This window comes from Engystomops pustulosus, chromosome 1, assembly GCF_040894005.1.
Source record: "Engystomops pustulosus chromosome 1, aEngPut4.maternal, whole genome shotgun sequence".
Taxonomy (NCBI): domain Eukaryota; kingdom Metazoa; phylum Chordata; class Amphibia; order Anura; family Leptodactylidae; genus Engystomops; species Engystomops pustulosus.
This window is the reverse complement of record NC_092411.1, coordinates 41,089,669-41,111,708: the sequence shown is the minus strand read 5'-3', so window position 1 is coordinate 41,111,708 and position 22,040 is coordinate 41,089,669. Positions and strand designations below refer to the sequence as shown.

The following is a 22,040-nucleotide window of genomic DNA, read 5'->3' as shown; positions in this document are numbered from 1 at the left end:
CTTAAATGTTGCCAAATCGACTTATTCACCTAGTAAGAGTCTATAATATTAGTGTGAAAAATCTGTTCTGGTTGTAAACGGGTTAGTTGAAGAAGGAAGTATTTCCAAAAATTCTAGAATGTCACAGCGGTGTATTAAAATCTATTTCTATATCATAAAATGTCAGTGAATGATGACAGGTGTACTTATGGGAAATTGCAGGGAGCCACTTGGAACCTCTTATGGCTGATTATGTAACCCATGGATTGTACTTGACTAGGGAGTTAAGATTATGTTATAGTTCAAGCATTTTACTTTTAGTTAGGATTCTGTTTAATTTATATTTTTTACAGTGTTCTTTCGGTATAAGATTTATATGGTTTTTACTTTTGTCCTTGAGAGAGATATATATATATATATATATATATATATATATATATATATATATATATATATATATATATATATATATATATATATATATATAATTTTTTTTAATTTTTTTTTTTTATATAAGGAATCTCACCAGATTTGGCCATACAGGGCCGCCCACTGCTTCAGATATTGGCCCTGAAGAGCTGTCTAACCGTACCTTTTTGTCTGTGAGAACTGAGATAACTGCATTTGTTTTCTGGGAATGTAGCTGGACTTTGTGCACTGTTGTGTGAGATCTCTTCAATATACTGTGGCACAGGGCTATCCCCTGCTATGAGTCACTGGTGGAACAGGCTTCTGTTTGAATTCTACAGCAGTTACTCAGAGGGAGAGACTTGCAGTGAAGAGACCTCACACATCCATGCACCCATGCACTTCTAAACCAGCCACAATCCTGGAATATAAAAGCATTTTTCACAATCCTTTTGCTGCTTACACTACACATAAATGTAATTATACATTTCTCTAAGGCTACTAGATTTCATTTTAAAGTATAGGCGGTTCCCAGGGTTACGTATAAGATAGTTTATTTAGGTTTGTTCTTAAGTTTAATTTGAATGTAAGTCATAACAGGTATATTTTATAATTGTAACTCCTATACTATCAAACGAAAAATATATAATTTACTGTACTGAATCGTTTGTCTGTTGTTGTTGTTGTGTTTTTTGTTTTTTACAGTGTAATCTGTAAATGGGAGCATTTTTCAGTGTATATTTCTGCATCAGTCTGAAGCAAAGACAACTGGCTGCAGCAGCTTCCCTGTTATGGCCAGTCTGTACTAGGACAAAAAGGTGTATTGGCCAAATACCGCCAATAACAAATAAAGGGGACAGTGTTCACTCAGTTTTGAGCACACAGTATGCTGTCTCCACACATCGTCCACCATTGATTTATCTTTTCTGAAGTGATCCTTCTAATCTAAGAACACTTAAAAAAAGAATTTTATTTAGTTAAAATAATGAACATTATTATTTTAAACATTTTATTGCTGTTAATGAATATAATTTACAGATTTGATACATTGTTGTATTCCTGTTTTTTTTCTTAATTTGTGATTTTCTACAAGAACAGAAACCTTTTTAGTTTGGTCAAACGCAGTTTCCAGTTTCATTAAATTCAGAATTAATGAATGATGTTTGTCTATTTTGGAACATTTACATTCTGTGTGTGAATAATACACCGATATGTAACAAAGAATTGTTCTGGAAATATTCTGGCAACATTTTAAGTGTCTCTGATCCTGTTGGGATATTACGTTGGCCACAATATAGTACAGGGAATCTATTCCGGTTTCCACATAGGTGAGACTACTCGTCATGTGACCTCTACACTAGGATACAATGTCACACCAATATGAAAACATGAGATGGCGAGCAGGCGGGAGGGGTGTTACCAGTGTATGCCTCTCCCTGGTGTATACATCCGGTGTCAGCCATGAGCTGTGTGTGCACAGAGCCTAAGAAGGAATGTATGCCGAGTAAAAGTACAGATTGTTACATTCAAGTGGGTAATCAAAGTGCAGAGCAATCTCATTGTACTAAGATAACAAGAGGCAAGTTCTAATTAACCAAGGTAAACAGCACTCCATAGATAAAGATGTGATTATATTCTTCCTAATCAAAGGAACATAATTGCTATTGTGTATCTCTATTTACGTAGTGCTACTTTCACATATGACCTGTGCCACGCTGTGATAAACTGACTGCAGGCTGAAGTGGAGGGCTGATACTCCTAAGCGAAAAGCAATACCCTAAAAACTAATTATAGCCAAAGAATATAAAGAGCCACTTCGGGGCTCCTATTATGCATTCATTTAACCCATTTTAAATTATTATTTATTTGTTTTATTTTTAGTTTGTTTTCTTATGGAGTTGAATGGGGATTTAAAGGAAATCTACCACCAGGATGGAGGATTGTAAACCAAGCACACTAACATACTGGTGTGTGCGCCCCCTCTGGCATGATATGCTCTTCTTTTAGCTGCTTATTGCCTTGTTTTTAAGAAAAAAGGTTACATTATGCAAATGAGACCGAGGGCTCAAGCCCCTCATGCTCCTTTTGAATAATTTTAATAGCTTCTTATGCCCTCAACATCAGTTATCAATGGTGTCTGAAGTGAAGCCTTAAAGGGTTATTCCCAGGAAGACAACATTCTTAAATATACTCAGGATAACAAAATAACACTTTCTCTAATTCACTGTTAAGCATTTCACAGATATAATTCCAACCTGTCTCTATCAGTCCTGGTGTATACAGTGTACCCTGAGTTATCACCGAAAACCAGATGTAATGTTGCAACCTTTTTAAAAAGTCGCAGATTTTTGTGCATATCTACCCCTACCACTGATCAGGCGTAGACATTGGGGGACATTTACTTAAAGTGTCGGTGTCTGCATTGACTTTGTTACCGACCTGCTCTGGGAAAGAAGATACACATTTAATATTGTAGAGCTGTGCAGAGACATTTCTGGCGCCGAGACCATTTTCTGTCCCTGGGACCAAAATCTGTCCCGAGCACCAGAAATGTGTCCAACAGTCCCTGCTAGACCAGTTTTCTTTTGGTCTACTTTCCGCCAGTTTTCAGCGCCCAAAAAGGGCTGTGACACATATTAATTGTGTCTGAGTTTCCACTCCGCCAAAGCCACGCCCCTTTTCGGAGAAGAGTCGGAGCAGACGGAAAAAGCCATTTTTTCTGTCCCCGACAGATAATAAATAGGTAGGAGAGCAGAAGATGCGGTGAAAGCGCCACAAAACTGGCGGAAACGCCATGTCCCCCATTGTGTTTTAAAAAATCGCAAATTCACTTCAGACCAAACGGGACATGTATCAATAAAGAAAAAATAATACATCTAACCAGCAGGAAAGCCAAGAAAAGTCTCAAAAAAACAACTGAAAAAGCCAGACATATGATAAATATCATGTAGCTTGCCTACCTGTCACATTGTTGCCCTTCTACTTCTACTCTCAGACCGTGCTGCCCTCTACTTCCTGTCCCTATTTGCCACACAGGAAGTGAATCCTAGTGTCATCCAGTGATTGGCTGAGTATTTATTATTCCGTTTATTGATGGATACCAGGATGTAGACCCCCAATGATTGGCGTGGCTCACTTATTTTCTGCTTTTCTAAATGCCTTAAACCTGGGCTGTCAACGCCTTTCATTTTTATAGACCATAGCCGAGCATATGCTTTAGCCGAATTGAAATATTTTGACCATGTTTTTTTTTTTACCAATTCTTTTCTATTAAAATTAGACACAAGAGTTTCTCCTACTGCTATGTTGTCAATTGCAGATGTAGCCCAGTGTATAGACATATGTCTGGGCCATATGTGTGGTGTAATGTGGTGTGAACCTAGCCCGAGGCAGCCCATTGCTGCCCATCGAGTCGGGATCTTCATATAACTGCTGATAAATATGTGTTTTCCAGGCTGGTTAGCTCTGCTTGTTAGGGGTGTTATTTTCTGTTTTGCAAGCGAACATTTCTGGCATTTCAGCTGCTCGAACATAGAAAACATTAGTAAGCACAGCATGTACGTCTCTTTATGTGAAGACCTGCTCTTATCTACCTAAATGTGGCCATCTGTTTGAATTTAGCATTTCTGAAATCCAATTTTTTTTGCCGCTAAGCCATAATTAAGGTCAAAAACTATTGTCGCAGTCATTATTCACAAGATTTCACTGCTGCCTCATTTACGTCTTGTAGCTTTCTACGGAGGTTTGATCCCAAGGCATTGTGGAACCCGGGCTATGTTAATATACAGCGGTTGTCTGTATGGCACTTTGTATAGACACTGGGTCCTATTTACTTCTCCCCTGTCATATTATTTGTCCAAGGTTGGTGACACATGAGGTGCAGTCGCTGCGGGGTAGTGGCAGGGAAATCGCTTGTAACCTTTTAGTGATTTAGAGTCACAACATTTTACAAAAAGAATTTGGAATCGCTGTGGAATGTCTGTATAATTTGTCCGCGGCTTTGAAGGGGATTTCCGCTTCTGCTGTCATATTTCAGAGCAGGGATTGGCTCGAACCTTCCGGACAAACCGGGATGTCATCAAACCACGTGTTGAGAGTGGAAAGGACCCGGGATTGGAGGGTCTCCGTGGGAGTTCCACGCTCCCTAAGAGGCTGCATAATCCTTTAGTATCTGAAATATATGTTTTTAATCAATTTCACCAAAATGTCTGTATACCTTTTTTTCTAATGGGTTTTTACACTGATGACACAGAGTAACATGAACATCTTCAACCCACGGAAACGGACCTGAATGTTGTTCAGTCATAGTATGATAGTTTCTACGGTTGAAAAAAGACACATGTCCATCAAGTTCAACCAAGGGAAGGGATTGGATAGGGAAGGAATTTGGGAGAACAATTCTATGTAACACAACTGTCAATGTTATTTAGGTGTAAAAAGCCATCTAGATCCTTCTTGAAGCTCTCTGCTGTCTCCACTGTGACCACCACCTGAGGCAGGCTACTCCACAGTCCTTGCATCGTAAGGACTGCACTAGGTGGACTAGGGTCTTGTGTATTCCTGCCTAGACCACCATCCTCTGTCACATAGAAAGAGCATGGGGCAACACTGGAAAAAGAGGGAAGCAGTTTAAATGGAAAACGCAGGATGAGTACCCTCCCGAGGCTCATTAACTACCTCATTAGCATATGAATTAAAGGGAACCTGTCATCAGATATTGACCTAATGAACCCCTACCTTTATGTTGCTAAGCAGCTGAAAAACACCCAGATTGTGTTACTTTGATTACCCAGTGTGGTGGCATCATCCAGAAAATCAACTATGAAGTGAGATGTAAACTGGTTGTATAAAGTCCCCCTTCACTGTAATTAATGGGCCTACATCCAGAAACCTAACTAACCAGATCTCCTGAAGTGCAGTGTCAATCACAGAGGAGTTGGTGTTCAGAGTTTCCCACCTTGACTTCAATGTTAAACTCTCCGCCTCCTTGACTTTATACAACCAATTTGGATCTCATTTCCAAGTTGATTTTCTGGATGATGTCAACACACTGGACCATGAAAGAACAAAAACTAGAAGTTGTTCTGCAGCGACAATATTCTGGTAGTGGTTTAATAAGCCAAATTCTGATGACAGGGTTCCATTTAAAGTCTGAATATCTTGTATATGGCATAATGGACAGAAATAATGAAGGTATGTTACAAATCACAGTACATTTAGCAGATTATACTGCTTGGTGGAGGTGGTAGACTCCCTCTAAAGGAAGCCCGTAGCGCTGTATCTCAAGTTCACGGTCCCTGAAATACCCGAGCAATATCGCTTAAATTTATACAGTGTGGACCCCCCCCTTAACACTGCAGTACATAGTGTGAGCTCCCTGTTGTTCGCAGGCCATGCTGGGAGTTGTAATTTCACGACGTCTGAAAGACTACAGCGTGGAGACGGGATCTTTTGAAGCCCCCTGAAAGGCTAGATGAATGGGAGGGATAAAAGCCGCGTTCCCAGCAGTTGTCTCCGGGATGCTGCCAGTGTCAGGAGCACCGGGAAGCACCGACTTAATAATCATTTGTTTTGTACAGGAAGATTTGTAAATTTGGCATCTGCGCCTGTGACTTGTATCCTGCCAATGTTTAATTATAAGTTGTTACTGTTGTGAGCGGCAGAGGGGTTTTCAAGTAACAAACAAATTCTTATATCATAAAACTGTTGTCGCCAACACTAACACGGGGGAGAACCGGGAGAAGAAAGTCCTGTTATTTTAAGAGCATGGCAGCACCTGCGCTCCGAGCGCGAGTCTGATGTATGAGGCTCTAGTCCACGAATTCCCAAGCACCCTTGAAGAAGAAGTGCACGACTTCAATGCTCAAGGGCTAACAAGGAGTCTCTGCTCTGAGCGCAGGTGTTTCTTTGAGAGGGTTTTTTTTTTTGTGAATTTTGATTGACACCCATTCCTGAGGCCGCCCAGTCTATACAGGGGCTACACAGAGGCTTCTCTATGCTTATGGTAGGATCTACTAATCCTGTGTATTATGGATAACGAGATCTTTATAACGTAACTTCGAAAGTAGGTAAAGGGCTAAATCCTCCATCCTCAGCTTTTTGCTAGGCTCTGTTCACACTGACATTACCTTTTCAGTTTTGTTATGATGTATGAGAGGATTATAACAAGGAAAGAACAGGATTCAATTGGAAGAAATTGGCGGGAGATTGAAGTCACTTTGGCCAAACTTCTGGAGTAATTTGTGACAAAAAAAAAACCCCTGCGACACATTTATGAAGACTTGTAGACCACCCCGACTTGTCCAACAAAGGGGCATGACCAAAAATTAGGAGTGTGTGGCACACAATTTATAGTAGCTAAAAGAGTTGCATCGCTAGACTAGTGTTCTCGAATTCCGTCGCACCTTGTGACATGTTAACAGATTCCCCCTTTGTGTTTTCATCCGTCAAACTTCATAAAAAAATAATTTGTATGGTCACTTCTATCCAGTTTAAATTTTTTATATAGTTGAGAGCAGGGTCCTCACTCCTATTGTTCCATATGACTGTACTCTGGAGCAAGGCAAGTATAGAGGTTTACATAGAGATCTGGTAAAGGGAGATTTGGGACACTAAACCACCTGCCGCTGAGGACCAGAAGAATATAGTAGCGAAGCAGCTCCTAAAGTATTTCTTTATTCTATCATAGTAAAAAAAACAACATTTTGCCCCCTCTATAAAGGCATTATTGTTGCTAAAGACCTGTAGGTGGTTTGTTGTCCCAATTCACAGTGACTATCAAGTTTTGGATAGGGGACTCCTACCAATCACAAGAACGGGACCCCCAGCAATCTGGAGACCAGGGGTCCCTTTCTCACTAATAGGTGGAGCAACAGGTTAGGCAAGCGTTCTGAAGCTTCATTCCATTCCATTCCATTCAAAATTTCAGGGCACTGCAATCTTTGTTACTTTCATAGACTATGAAGGCTGGTTTGCTGGGGGTCTGTTCTCGTGATCGGCGGGGTTCCCAGCAGTCGGACCGTCATATATCAGCTAGTTATTCCCTATACTGCTGTGGTTCTAATATGAAAGAGTGATGCCACACATGGCGTTTTTTGTCTGCATCCAGTTTTCAGTTTTTGGATGTTTACCATGCATTTGGATGCCTACAACCTGTTTATCTATTAAGATAATTGGGGAAAACTGACAAAAACAGTCAAAACCAGACTAAAAACGCATGCTTAAAATTGGACTAAAAAAGCCATGTGTGGCATCGCCCTAACATGTTACCATCAGCTGAGTTGTGTTTACACGTATACTTTCTGTATTTATTGCTGTCAGATGTATTTGGTGCTTAAAACTCCTGACTGGCTCCTTTAACCAAAAAGTCACCCTATACTGTAACTACTGTTTCCCAGCATGACTAGAAATCTGAGGACGAGCATGTTCCCTGCGTGTTTTTTGGCCACTGGTCCTTGCTCCACATGATGAGAGTTAATTACTTTGGCGTTGCTGTGTAAATAATGTCGGCACACATCGCAGGCGCTGTATCATTTATCCCGTAATTGAATCATTGTCCTGACTTCTAGTCACAAAGCATTGTTGGAAAAACAAACTCTGCCAATTTTTCAAGGTATAGATATAAATCATCTGCCTGATAGGAGCCTGCGTTTTGCACTGGCATTTTGTAATAGCTCTCAGTAATCTGTCTCGGCGATCTATTTGAAAGTGTGCGCTCTCTTGAGATACGCTTTTTAGATTACGGTCTCTTTCCTTCGCTCCTTTTTTTTTTTTGCCTTCAAACATCGTGGAATGAGGACTGCGCTGCAAAGAAATATAAAAAATACGCTACATGTTTCCTGGTGCTTACAGGGTCTCTGAAATGGATTTGTCTCCTAAAAGGGATTGTATAAGAATATGGCGCTTTTTTTTTTTTTATATATATATATAATCACCCCAGGAGTAAATTATGGTTCATATTTACATGGTTAAAAAGGGATCCATGGCTTTCTGTGGGAGCTGTGTGTGCATGTTATTGAAATCCCTTCTCATCGTTATTACCCTATTATATAAAATTGGTTAGACATGCACAGCTTTTCATCATTGCATTGAACGCTTTGACGTGTGTATATAATGTGTATATATTGTAACAAAAAGGTTGGGACAATGTCTACAGCAATGGTAATGTCAGCTCACCTGGAGTGTTGATTTTGCACCCTCGTGGATCGATCGAGCACGGACCTCCTATCCAGCCTCCTTTGGATTGCTGCTTACTCGACACACAATGTCCAGCTCCACGATACAGAAATCCACTTGCGTTTTTTGTAGAAAAAAATATTCTTTATTGTCCACTTCTTACATACAATTAAAATCGCATGGAGTCAACGCAAGAATCGACTGGCGATCACCATGCGATTTTAATTGTATGTAAGAAGTGGACAATAAAGAATATTTTTTTCTACAAAAAACGCAAGTGGATTTCTGTATCGTGGAGCTGGACATTGTGCTTTGAAAAAGGTTGGGACAGTGGAAAATCTTGAGACATAGACATCTAATCGAAAAAAAACCCCTAAAAATATGTGTCAAATATTTCTTAAAAATCTATCCAATGATACTAAAGTAGACCCTGTATTTTCACCCTTGGCGATCAGGTCCTGGGGGGGGGGGGATATATATACAGGCAGTCCCCTACTTAAGAACACCTGACTTGCATACGACCCCTAGTTACAAGCGGACCTCTGGATTTTGGTAATTTATTGTACTTTAACCTTAGGCTACAATAAACAGCTGTAACAGTTATCACAGGCGTCTGCAATTAAGATTTATTGTTAATCCTGATTCTTATGACAATCCAACATTTTTAAACTCCAATTGTCACAGAGACCAAAAAAATTTTTGACTGGGGTTACAATAATAAAGTATACAGTTCCGACTTACATACAAACTCAACTGCCTGTATGTGTATATATATAATATTTATGTACAAACTACATTTGGTGTAACCCAGGAACAACAACGTAGTTTTCCTAGTAGTGAGATGTAATGTGAGTCCCCGACTCCCACATTTCAACAAGTAATGGATATTGGTTGAATAATAAAAAGTTAGACAAATTTCCAATACACTTTCTGTATCAATTACTTACAGTTTTCTAGATCTCTGCTTGCTGTTATTCTATAGAAACCTTCATTGTTTGTTTATTTTCATTTGCCAAAATCCAACCATGGGCACACAGGTGCACGGCTCATTGTATCGCACAGCTTTGATCACTCTCTGTGATATAACGAGCCGTGCACCTGTGTGACCATGGTCAAATTTCTGTCCACTGGAAATAAACAATGAAGGTTTCTATAGAATGACAGCAAGCAGAGATCTAGAAAACCGTGAGGAATTGATACAGAGGTCACAAGTGGGCAGAGAGGTCCGTTTGTAACTAGCGGTCGTCTGTAAGTCGGGTGTCCTTAAGTAGGGGACCGCTTGTATATATTTTCTTTTTAATACAATGTAGAGCTTTAAAAATACACGTGTGTGTGTGTGTGTGTATTTTAATGCTCTACATTAATACTAATGCTAATACAATATTTTATTTTTTTTTAGCACTTTTTTTGATTTTTTTTTTTTTTTTTTCACTACATGAAGTGAATTCATATTTACTAGGAGATTGGCTTTCCTATGTCGGGCAGTGCCCATGGTGAGAAAGTAAGGGGCGTATGGCTGATCTATAGTAAACATCAAGGTATCCTCAAAGGATTTTCATATCATGACGGGGAACCCAAATATATATTTTTACCAACTAATGAGACCTCTTTGTTTTTATTTACCATGCCTTAATTGCTTACTTGAAATCTCTATTTAAAGCGGCACTTTGTATAATTAATTACCATCAGTAGAAGTAATTGTGAGCACTGTGTGTGCTCTTACTGCCATGTAAGTGTTGCATTGGGACCATAACTGATAACATTGATTATTGTACAGAGAAGCCGCCTTGCCAAGGCTTTGCCTTTTATTCCTAAATTACCAGCAGGCTAATTAATAATAAACTATAAATGGTCTATTACTCAGCACAATTATTTTTAGTAGGTTCAAATAACGATTCTTGTTTTCTGGTTTTATGCCCTTTTGAAGCTGTGTGTATGTGCGTTCAGTGATGTACATTATGTATAATCCCAATATAATGAGGACCAAACAGAGTAACGACTCATTAGGCCAAGTGACAAGATGTGCAAAACTTGTGTTACTGCCCCTATCTATGTCTATGTGCTGCTATAAAGCCTCCATCACAGGGCATATGTACCTCTTCCGGAAGCATGGTTTCCTAGGGATATACAAAATATAACATGGATGTATAAAATATAACATGGATGTATATAAAGTCAAGCCGGATGGACAAGTTTTGCTATGGCCTCGACATGTAGTTAAAAGCGCCTGTGGTTGGGCTGTACCTTATATGGTGTTTAAAGGGAACCTGTCACCAAGTATGTAATTTTTAGCTGGTGACGGGTCCCAATAGTCTTTGCTATGCAGCATTCTGAATAATTTCAGTGTATCCTCATTTATTCTTCCTCTGCTCCACACCATCCCCCTCCCTCCCCTGCCTTCTTAATGCACATGTTAGGAAATGAGGAGGGGGGGCTGCATGAGTGTAGATGAGAGGACAGACTGCAGATGCTTGTGTCACCCCCCTCATCCTCATAGACTGTAAGCTCTTGTGTCACCCCCTCATCCTCATAGACTGTAAGCTCTTGTGTCACCCCCTCATCCTCATAGACTGTAAGCTCTTGTGTCCCCCCTAATCCTCATAGACTGTAAGCTCTTGTGTCACCCCCTCATCCTCATAGACTGTAAGCTCTTGTGTCACCCCCTCATCCTCATAGACTGTAAGCTCTTGTGTCACTCCCTCATCCTCATAGACTGTAAGCTCTTGTGTCACTCCCTCATCCTCATAGACTGTAAGCTCTTGTGTCACCCCCTTATCCTCATAGACTGTAAGCTCTTGTGTCACCTACTCATCCTCATAGACTGTAAGCTCTTGTATCACCCCTTCATCCTCATAGACTGTAAGCTCTTGTGTCACCCCCTCATCCTCATAGACTGTAAGCTCTTGTGTCACCACCTCATCCTCATAGACTGTAAGCTCTTGTGTCACCCCTCATCCTCATAGACTGTAAGCTCTTGTATCACCCCTTCATCCTCATAGACTGTAAGCTCTTGTGTCACCACCTCATCCTCATAGACTGTAAGCTCTTGTGAGAAGGGGCATCACTCCTATTGTTCCATATGACTGTTTGTGCTCTGTAATGTAATATTATGTTTGCATATGTCCCCTATGATTTGTAAAGCGCTACAGAATATGATGTCGCTATATTAATAAAGATTATTATTACGCTGACAAAGGCATTTTTAAAATCCGCATAACATAGGCTATTGTAACCTGTCACCAGCTAAAAATTGCATTACATTTGAAGAAAATGTGCCATCAAAATGCATCATGATAAACCAGGGACACTTACTCATAGATCCAGGCACCAGGACTGTGGTAATGTTCTTATAGTTGTTATCATGGCCTCCTTCCTTCTCAAATGAACTTTTTATTTATGCTACTCATCCTGATGGTCCTCTGGAGGTGGTTTCCAGAACCCCTCTGTACTGCAGCTTCACAGGCTGTTACAGTGTGCAAGAAGCATTTTCCCCCTCCCATTGTGTGCTGAAACTTTTCTGCTGCAGTGAGATTACATCAGCCAGAGGGAGGGGGAAGTGTGAGACAGCCAGTGAAGCTGCAGCACGGAAGGGCTCTAGTAACACCCCCCCCCAGAGCCCTTCTGTAACATTGATTTTAGAAGGAATGAGGCCATGGATAACAAATATAAGAAGATTATCACAGTCACAGTGCCTGGATCTATGAATAAGTGTCCCTGGTTTATCTTCACTGCTGGCCATGCCCCTCCCCAGCACTGGACACTCTTGGTAGTGCACCTGTAGTGCATTATGACAGATACAACCCTCATAGTCTGTAGTGTGAGTAAAGGGACCTGGTGATTAGTGCAGCTTAATTTGGAAATTTGAAATTTAATTTTTTTTGACTAGCAAAAGGTTAGATGTGATTCCCTTGGTCACACAACCATGGCGGTTTATGAATGGGGAAACGCTAGATGGTTTTCATGGACCAGTCACAGTACTGGCAATGCAATAAATGATGCAAGGAGTCCCTTGTTTCCCCCAGCAAAACTGCAAAACTATGATGATTATAGCGGGAAGAGCGGCCTTCTTACATCATATATCACTATGATGAACTGTGCAATATGATCCGGCAAGTGAATGGCCCATGGAGTAGCCACTGGCGTGTGCCGCCGGCCTAAATGACGGGGATCTGTAATAAAGGAAAAATGGGACCAAAAAAACCCACCTGATTGTCAGAATAAATCAATCGAGCAAGTTGTCATAGCGGCTGTAATTTCCCTGTATCGATGACTGGTGTACATAAGGGGGTACACAAGTCTTCATAGAGGGGTATATAATTGAGTTAGATTTGTTATTGCTCCCAGTTTATGGATTTGCATGGTATTTTCTCCATGAGCCTTCTGTGTCTGCTCATAGGATTTACATCGGGAATGTAAAGTGTGGAAGTGTTTGCATATTTTGCACCTGTAGGTTGTAATCAAGTGTAATCTTGTAATCAAAGATAATATATTCTCTTTATCTTTTGGCTGTGTGTTTTTGGTTTTCATACCCCTAGTGAGGCAGGTTTGACGCGGATTCATGTGGTTATATATTCTATATCTTAAATAAGGGAACTTTTTTGAAGCTCCTATATATGATTACAGTTGCCTTAAAGGACACCTGTCATCAGGTCTGTGTCACTAGTCCTGTCACTACTACCTGTAGGAGCAGCTCACACGGATCCCATCCCAGCCTTTATCTAGTCATTTCATACATTAATCAGTATAAAATCATCTATTATTTATCATGTAAATGAGGCAGGTCACATGGTCAGAGGCAGTGATGTCACACCTGTTACCCCTCCCCTCTCCTCCCCCTGCTCATGTCTGTGTGTAATGTATAGTAAAGCATTGCTAGTGTGTGTGCTGCATCTGCTGACATGCTGCATCCTCCTAATATACAGGTGAGAGACACAGACATCAGCTACACATGAATCTGACATGTTCTGCTGTAACATGGCTGCCTGGAGCTGCTGTGTCTCTCCTAAACACACACACACACATGCACACACAGGCTGCAGGGGGTGCCAGCACCAGGAAGCACATCATTATACAGGCTGTCAGTCAAGCACTGGGGGTGTGGCTGTGCCTCCCACTCATGAATAGAGTGGACAGCTTGAATATGCTAATGCTTCATTGGACATTTCACAGGTCATTTGCATACAGCTTTAGGACCTCATTGCTTAGGTTTACAGGCATGTAGAGAGACAATAAAGGGATGGAGGCAATGCTCTCTAATGGCAGTTTATGAAAATATATTTAGTTTAGGGGGGTTATTTTGCATGACGGGTTCTCTTTAATACAGATAAATTAGTAAATATTCCCAATGAAAGGAAATCTACTATGAAAATCCATCATGATAAACCAGGGACACTTACTCATAGATCCAGGCACCGTGACTGTGACCTTCTTAGAAGGAAGGAGGCCATGGATAACGCATGTAAGACTGGGTTCACATTAGGTTTTGTGTCATGCGCTATAAGGACCCTCCTGCTGAGCGATGTATGCTATACCTGCTCCCCATAGTAGTCCATTGCACATGGGCCACTCAGGCGGAGGCTACAGGATGAAAAGATGTAGCTTACTACGGACAGAACGTTTAGTGGCCAGACAAAGGCAACAACTATGCCTCCGTCTGCCATTATTTGGCAGTGTATACGCTGGGTGTCCCAATGTATACGCTTAGCGTATACAGAAAACATGATAATACAGGCAGTCTCCAACATAAGGACACCTGACTTACAGGCGACCCCTAGTTACAGACTGTGATCTCTGATGAAGCTCTCTGGATGCTTTACCTTCCAGGCTGCAATAATCAGCTGTAAGGTGTCTGTGAATGAAGCTTTATTGATAATGCTTGGTCCCATTACAGCACAAAATGTTGAAAATCCAATTGTTACAGAGACAAAAAAAATTATTTTTCTGGAGTTACAATTCTAAAATATTTAACTTTTTTATTTATCATAATTTTTTTTCTATTATTGTTTTGCCCCACACGGGGTACTGACAGGAGATCACTTGATTTTGATGACACTGTCAATTTCTGATGGGATTTCTATTAAACTATAAATCTGGCTTAATAGAATGTTACTAAAGGGCACTTAATGGACACCCGGGCTGCCTGGGACGTCATTGGTAACCCATGATCACTGCTGCGGGGTACTGATGGGTGCAGAGGGAGCTCACTCCCTGTGCAACTGAATAGACATTGTGGCCCATGTTTCATTGCGGTGTCTAAGAGGTTAAACACTAGGGTCAGAGCTCTTCTGACCCCAGGTGTTGATGGAGTAGCTGGCCTGTGATAATCTAGCCCAGCCACAGCAGCACCAGGACACAATGGCCTGTAATCTTCTGATGCAACCCCATTGAAAGGCATCTCATCAAAAGAAGTACCCTATAAAGTGTCTGACTTATCTTTTAATAGACTATCTCATCTCCTCAGCTATTCTCTAGGTATGGAAAGAGTTAATCATTAGCCTCCTTATCTATGCAGTGGACAGACCTCAGAAGGCTTTCAGATACACTGCTCACTACAGGAGAAAGAGCAGGAAAAAAGTAGAAGAAGCTGCTTTAGCTAATGAAGTATATTACATTGCTATAACACCTGCACTATTCATTTATAAAACCTTTAGTTTAGTTACACTTAGTATATTTCTACCACCATCTATGACCCAGGTACGGTATTACACCTCCTGGGGAAAGGATATTGTAGGACTTGCTACAATGAATGTTTTTCGGCGTTCTGTACAGATTAGTCTTGCGCTCTTCTGGGGACATGTATTGCTAGTGCTGCTGTATTTTATGTATTTTTATTTCTCGTTCCCTCTGGCTTTTCTTATTGCTGCTGCCTCAGCAATCCTTCGCCATACATTTTTAATGCTCTTCTGTGTAGGGCGGATTCGGGTCTTGAGATTAGTGGTGGTTTAACAAGCGTGTTGTAAGGGATATATTTCTGTGTGTTTGGAAGGGTACAGATAGATGCCATCACATACGCGCTTATGTTCCCTGGCTGGGGATTTGATCTTTTAGACTTGTCCGAAATCTGGAAAACTCCTGGATGAAGGTGTCTGACAGTCTGTCACTTTCTGTGTAGTGCTGGTAACATGGACTTTATAGTTTGTGCTTCTTGACACTTTTTTCTGTACTGTAGTTATTTTCGTACCTACCTGTGAATTGTAAAGCAAGTCTGAGTTTTTCTTGCAGCCTTCATACATATGATGTCATAGCGGGAAAGTTCAGGAATTAATATATACAGAATGATCTGCTGTTTAATGTTTGCCATGAACCTACCGAGGTTTCCTTCACCCTTACAAAAAGATTTGGTTTTTATTACAGAAGTATGTACATGGGGGCCAGGGCGGTCCTCTATTTACTCTCCTCCACTTCTAGGAAATCTACTTTCTAAATCCATCATAATAAACCAGGGACACTTACAAGTAGATCTTGACACTGTCACCCTGACTCTGATAATCTTCATTTATTTGTTAGCCATGGTCTCCTTCCTTCTAAAATCAACCTATAAAACTGTGCTAATGAGCCAGAAGTGCTCTGGGGCTTCTTACCAGAACCCTTCCGTGCTGTAGCTTCACAGGCTGCTACAGTGTGCAAGATGCACTCTCCTCCAAATGTGTGCGGAAATCCTTTGCTGCAGTGAGATTACATCAGAAAGTGGGAAGTGCTAAGGGAGCAGGGGGAAACGGTATAACAGCCTGTGAAGCTGCAGCAGGGAGGCTTTGATAACACCCACCCCAAAGCCCTTTTGGATAATAAGCATTATTTTAAAAGTTGATTTTAGAAGGAAGGAGGCAATGGGAGAAATTTTATAAACGGTTTTGCATATTTTAATAGATGTTGCTCAACTGATTCCGGAGCAGCAGGAATTTTCTGTAGCGTTCACCATTCCCATGCTGTCAGTTTCTAAATGGTGTAATAAAAATCTTGAGAAATCAGCTGATCAGAAGCTGAAGCGATAGTATTTCTAGTAATTTCAGATTTCTAGTGTTGTAGACTGGTCTTAAATACTTTTGGTTGTGCTGTGTTTGTTATAATGAAAGTTCTGAGACCAATGCCTCTTTTTTTCTTTCCCCAGATTAGCTCTATACGTGTATGAATACCTGCTACACGTGGGGGCACAGAAGTCTGCGCAAACATTTTTGTCAGAGGTAAGTCATTTCTGCTATAGAATATACTCTCTGTGTCATTGGAAATCAGAACAGCTGACCCCTCATATAAAATTATACAAATTTGCAATTTTCCCCCAAGGAATGTCTTTGTGAGTGAGATTTGGGCTATAACCAGCATCAGGAACTTGGCACAGGATATGATTAATGAGTCTGGATGACCCTAGCCCTCTCTCCACCCACTTGGCATGGAGGTGGCCGAACAGCAGAAATTTTGTTACTTTTTTTTAAGAATTGTACACCAGAAAACTGGCACACAAGTTATAAAAGTTATAGAATTTTCCAATATATTTTTGTATTAATTGCCCATGGTTTTCTAGATCTCTGCTTGCTGTCCTTATAGAGAAAACTTCATTGTTTATTTCAAGTGGACAGAAATGTGACCATGGTCACACAGGTGCACGGCTCTTTATAACACACGGCTCTGATTACTCTATGATACTAAAGTACTGTGTAGCTGTGCGACCACGGTCAACGTGGAAGCTTTTTATAGAAGGACAGCAAGCCGAGATCTAGAAAACCACAAGGAATTGATACAGAAGTATATTGGAAAATTGTATAATTTTTCAATATACAAACAATAACATTAATTTGCCGAAATGGGAACACCCCTTTAAACGTTACTGCTGTCTGCTCACTTCAGTCCTGATGAGGATGTTGTCTTAGTTTGTTTATCATGGGGTCCTGATGGTGAACATGAGTAAATAAAAGGTAAACCACCATGAGAGGTAACACTTGGTGCAGTGTACTCCCTGTATGTATACTGTCGTCTTGTCTGTTACGTAGTAGCAGGGGTTGGCAGTGTGGAAGTGGAGCCGACTGTCTTCATGTATTTTAAGGGGTTGTCCACTTTCAGCAAATAATTGATATGGTTTGTGTAAGGAAAAGTTTGGGGTCAGACCAATCGATGGGTATCATCACATAGGTATAGCTAACTTGCAGTCTGGGTCAAAGCAGTTTCAAAGGGATTTCCCCATAATCAATGTTTATCTACAATCCACAGGACATTGGATGACTGCCTGATCGTGGGGGATCCTAGTTGTAGCCTTGTCTAGACAATGCATCAGCTGGATACAATTTATCAACTACACAAATCTCTCTGGTTTCATGCAACATTCTTGTATTGTAGCTGTTTCCCAGGAGTAGTAGGGTGGTGGCACACGTGGCGCTTTTAACCCGTTTTTAGTCAGTTTTTAAGCTTTCTGTTTTTCCGTTTTTTGACAGTTTTTGGTAGTTTTCCAATGGTCAATATTAAAAATAATTGGGAAAAACATTTAAAAAATGGATGTGTTATCCAAAAACGAATGGGTTTCCTCCCGCACTCCAAAACATACTGGTAGGTTGATTAGATTGTGAGCCCCAATCGGGACAGGGACCGACTTGGCAAGCTCTGTGCAGCACTGCGTAATCTGCGCACACTATATAAATAAAGTAATTAAATTACTTATATATGTACTTAATAAAAAAATATATTGTAAAATAGAAATAAAGCCAAAAAAATGCACCACTATTGGCTCCCTGTTTAATTGAGACATGTTGTACTATACAGTTTGTGTGGGTGGACCTTAAAATAAAATAGCCGGCCTTTGTTTGTAAATTGTTTGTAAATGGCTGGCACAACACACCTGCTACAGCCTGCAACTGCTGCTGTAGCGGGTGTTTATCTGTCGATATTGGGTCACTGCTGAACCTCTGTATACAAACGGTAGTCTGCTTTTTTTAGTTTGTTTCTGTTTTTTTTTTTTCTTTAGACACCCTCCTCTGTCTCTATATTTACAATTCCCTCATCCAAGAGAATCACTTTGAACATAAAATTATTAATTGCACCACAAAAAGCGGTTTTTGGGAGTTGATCAATTACAATTTCGGTAAGGGGCTGAAATTGTTGTACAGTCATAAATCACGCCCTGATCCTCCGCTGTTTCTGGGCCGACACACACAACGCCTCGTGCTAGTCTCTGCTTCCCACTTCCTCTCAACTCTTAAGAAATGCCCCTCATCCAATCACTTGCCAGAATACATGCATAGTAGATGCAAATATGATAATATGAAGCACAAATGCATAGTTGTCCATACACGGTACAGGCAGTCCCCGGGTTACATACAAGATAGGTTCCATGTTTTTGTTCCTAAGTTGTATTTGTATGTAAATCGAAACTGTATATTTTATAATTGTAGTTCCAGCCTTTTTTTTTTTTGCCCCAGTGACAATTGGAGTTTCAAAATTTTTTGTTGTAATGGGACCAAGGATTATCAATAAAGCTTCATTACAGACACCTTACAGCAGATCATTGCAGCCTGGGACTAAAGTAAAGCATCCAGAGAGCTTCACCAGAGGTCACAGTGGGCAGAGGGGTCCGTCTGTAACTAGGGGTTGTCTGTAAGTGGGGTGTCCTTCAGTAGAGGACTGCCTGTATACATTTATGGTGGCTGCGTTTAGGATAATCTACTGGAAATATATATAACTTGTACAGTACAATGCGATAGACATTTCTACATTGTTTTTCCCATCCGCTCCGTAGCTTCTCGGCACAGGCTGATGTATTCCTCACCGGTTCATTTTAGCATGCATCTTTAACTTTTGCTTACAGCTTGCTTTTCCTGCTTCATGGCAGATGGGTCGGCCCATGGGAGAGCACATCGAGGTTTGTGTTCTACAAGAGAGCATTTAGAAGTGCTGAAAATACATAAGTTGGGAAAAGTGGTTTATGAGTTATTAACAGTGAGGTTGAATAATCATCACTGCTGCCTACAGTAATCCGAGCGCTTTATGATCTTCCCTGAACGATATGTCACACTTTCTCTAGTCCTTATTCAGAAGAAGGGAGGGCGATCTGGGAAGCCATTCTAATTCACACTCTAAGTATAGGAGTATAAGTATCTATATGAGAACAATTCTCTATTATTAATGATCTCTTTAGAGATGCCTATAGAAGTTAATAGATCCGGCAGCACCTCACGTGTACACCCTGAACATATACTCCAGACATGATGTGAACAGAACCATATTTTAGCTTTTCACTTTGTGCTTCCATTGAAAATTAAGTATGATAAACCAGGGGCACCTACTCCGTGACTGTAGTAATATTCTTATATTTGTTATCTATGCCCTCCTATTCTAAAATCAACTTTTACAATTCTGTTAATGAGCCTGAGGAGCTTGGTGGGTGTTTCCAAAGCCCCTTAGCGCCGCAGTATCACAGGCTGTTACATGTCTCTCCTCCACCTGCTCCCTCCCCCTGCTTCTTCCTGTGTAATCTTGCAGCAGGAGAGGGGAGACCTGCTTTTTGTAACAGTCTGTGAAAAGATATCACTGAGGAGCTTTGGAAAGCTCATCAGCATAATTTTAAAAGTTGATGTTAGAAGGAGAGAGGCCATGGATAATAAATATAAGAAGATTACCACAGTCTGTGTCTAGATCTATGAGTAAGTGTCCCTGGTTTATCATGCTTTATTTTGATGGTAGAGGGCAGGTGAGTGAATATGCTATACATTGCTGTTTATCTCTAAAAGACTGTGTAGTGAATAATTACAAAAAATATATAATTTTTGTTCTAAATATAGGTAAAATAAAAGATTGCAGTAGGTTACAAATCCAAAACTTCAGCTAGTTTGTGGTCTCTAATTAGTTAGCCAAACAAAAGTTTTAATAAAACTACATACATAAATAGTCCATATCATAAGAGCAAACTTTTTTAATACACTGTATCAAAGAAATCTGTTCCTTTTTATCTTTCTTTTTCCCCTGCCTTTCATCCTTATTTCATCTTCCATGAAAATCCATCATGATAAACCAGGGGCACTTACTCATAGATCCAGGCACTGTGACTGTGGTAATCTTCTTATATTTGTTATCCATGGCCTCCTTCCTCCTTATATCAGTTATGCCAGAAGGGGGGTTGTTATCAGAGCACCTTGATGCTACAGCTTCACAGGCTGTTACAGTGTGCAAGGAACACTTCCCCTCCCAGTAGGTGCTGAAGCTTCCTGTGCTGCAGTGGATTACATTGGGCATATGGAAGGAGAAGTCCTTAGGGAGCAGAGGGGTAGAGAGAGAGAACAGCAGCCTTTGAATTTGCTACATGGATGGGCTCTGGGAACTGCCACAGTAGCACTTCAGGCTCATTAGTATAATTATATAAGTTGATTTTTAGGCCATGAATTACAAATATAAGAAGATTATCACAGTCACACTGCCTGGATATATAAGTAAGTGTCCCTGTCTAATGACTTAACTCTTTATTGACAGCCACTTTATAGTCTAATCTTCTTAGAGAGCTGGATCATTAAAACAGATATTCTCTAGGTATCGGAAGAGATGGGGTGGGCTCATACTGGCGTTTTTTTTCAGATCATTGATTTCTCACTGAACGCATTTTGGCTTACGGACAGATACAGATTGGTTTTCTCTTCCTGGCTTCAGTGATTTTTCACCAATGCCTTACTGAACTATTCTATTCAATGGGCTTTTTCACACTTCAGAGAAAAAAAAACTGATCAGTTTAGAACCTGCTGTGTTTGTGTTCACTGACATTAGATGAGTGGAAAAGAACTGAAGTGAGGAAAAGCCCATTGAAAAGAATGGCTCAGTAAGGGATGAGTGAAAAATCACTGAAGCCAGGAAGAGCAAACCTGTGTATGTGTCCATAAGCCAAAATGTGTTCTGTAAAAAAAATTGATTGTAAAAAAAACCCACCCTTAATATAAGCCTCCTCACCTGTCTGAAGTGTTTACTGACCTCAGAAGGCTTTCAAATATACTGCTCACTACAGGAGCGAGAAGCAGAAAACAGGCACAGAGAAGCTGATTTACTTGATGTATATTACAAAGTTTATGATTATCTCTGCAGATTCTTTTCATTATTTCATAAATTAATAGAGCAGGTGATGTAGTTTACGCTTTAAGATCCATTTGGCATCATGAAGCAGATACAGTACTTTCTGCAGTAGACATAGTCCAGCAGCTACGTCATTATTTCCTGCACCTTTTGTTGTAAATATCAGTTCATCTATGTGCAGTCATAGTGGTGCATATGCTGATATGTAATGGGACAGTGTATACTATGTACATAGGCCATGGCTGCACAAGCGATGGGGGGTGGCATTTGGGCAATGAGGATATAAACTGCTGATTAGATGCCAAGCAAATTCTATGTTAATTTTAAGGATGGATACACCTCGATTGTTAAAAATGACTTTAAATCTCCCCTCACTTCTATATTTAGTGAATACTTGCTTTTTATAAATTACTCTCAAAATAATCTTGTTGCTACGTATATCC

The 22,040-nt window shown here is 40.4% G+C and overlaps 1 protein-coding gene across 3 annotated transcripts in view; it reads left to right on the top strand.

Annotated features, from left to right (window-relative positions):
- SSBP2 (single stranded DNA binding protein 2) overlaps positions 1–22,040 on the top strand; it is a 115,389-nt gene that overhangs the window by 19,799 nt on the left and 73,550 nt on the right. For all 3 annotated transcript variants that reach the window (XM_072139245.1, XM_072139236.1, XM_072139253.1), the window contains exon 2: positions 16,670–16,742. In XM_072139245.1, the coding sequence (XP_071995346.1) occupies positions 16,670–16,742 (73 nt within the window). The remainder of the gene's footprint in view (positions 1–16,669; positions 16,743–22,040) is intronic.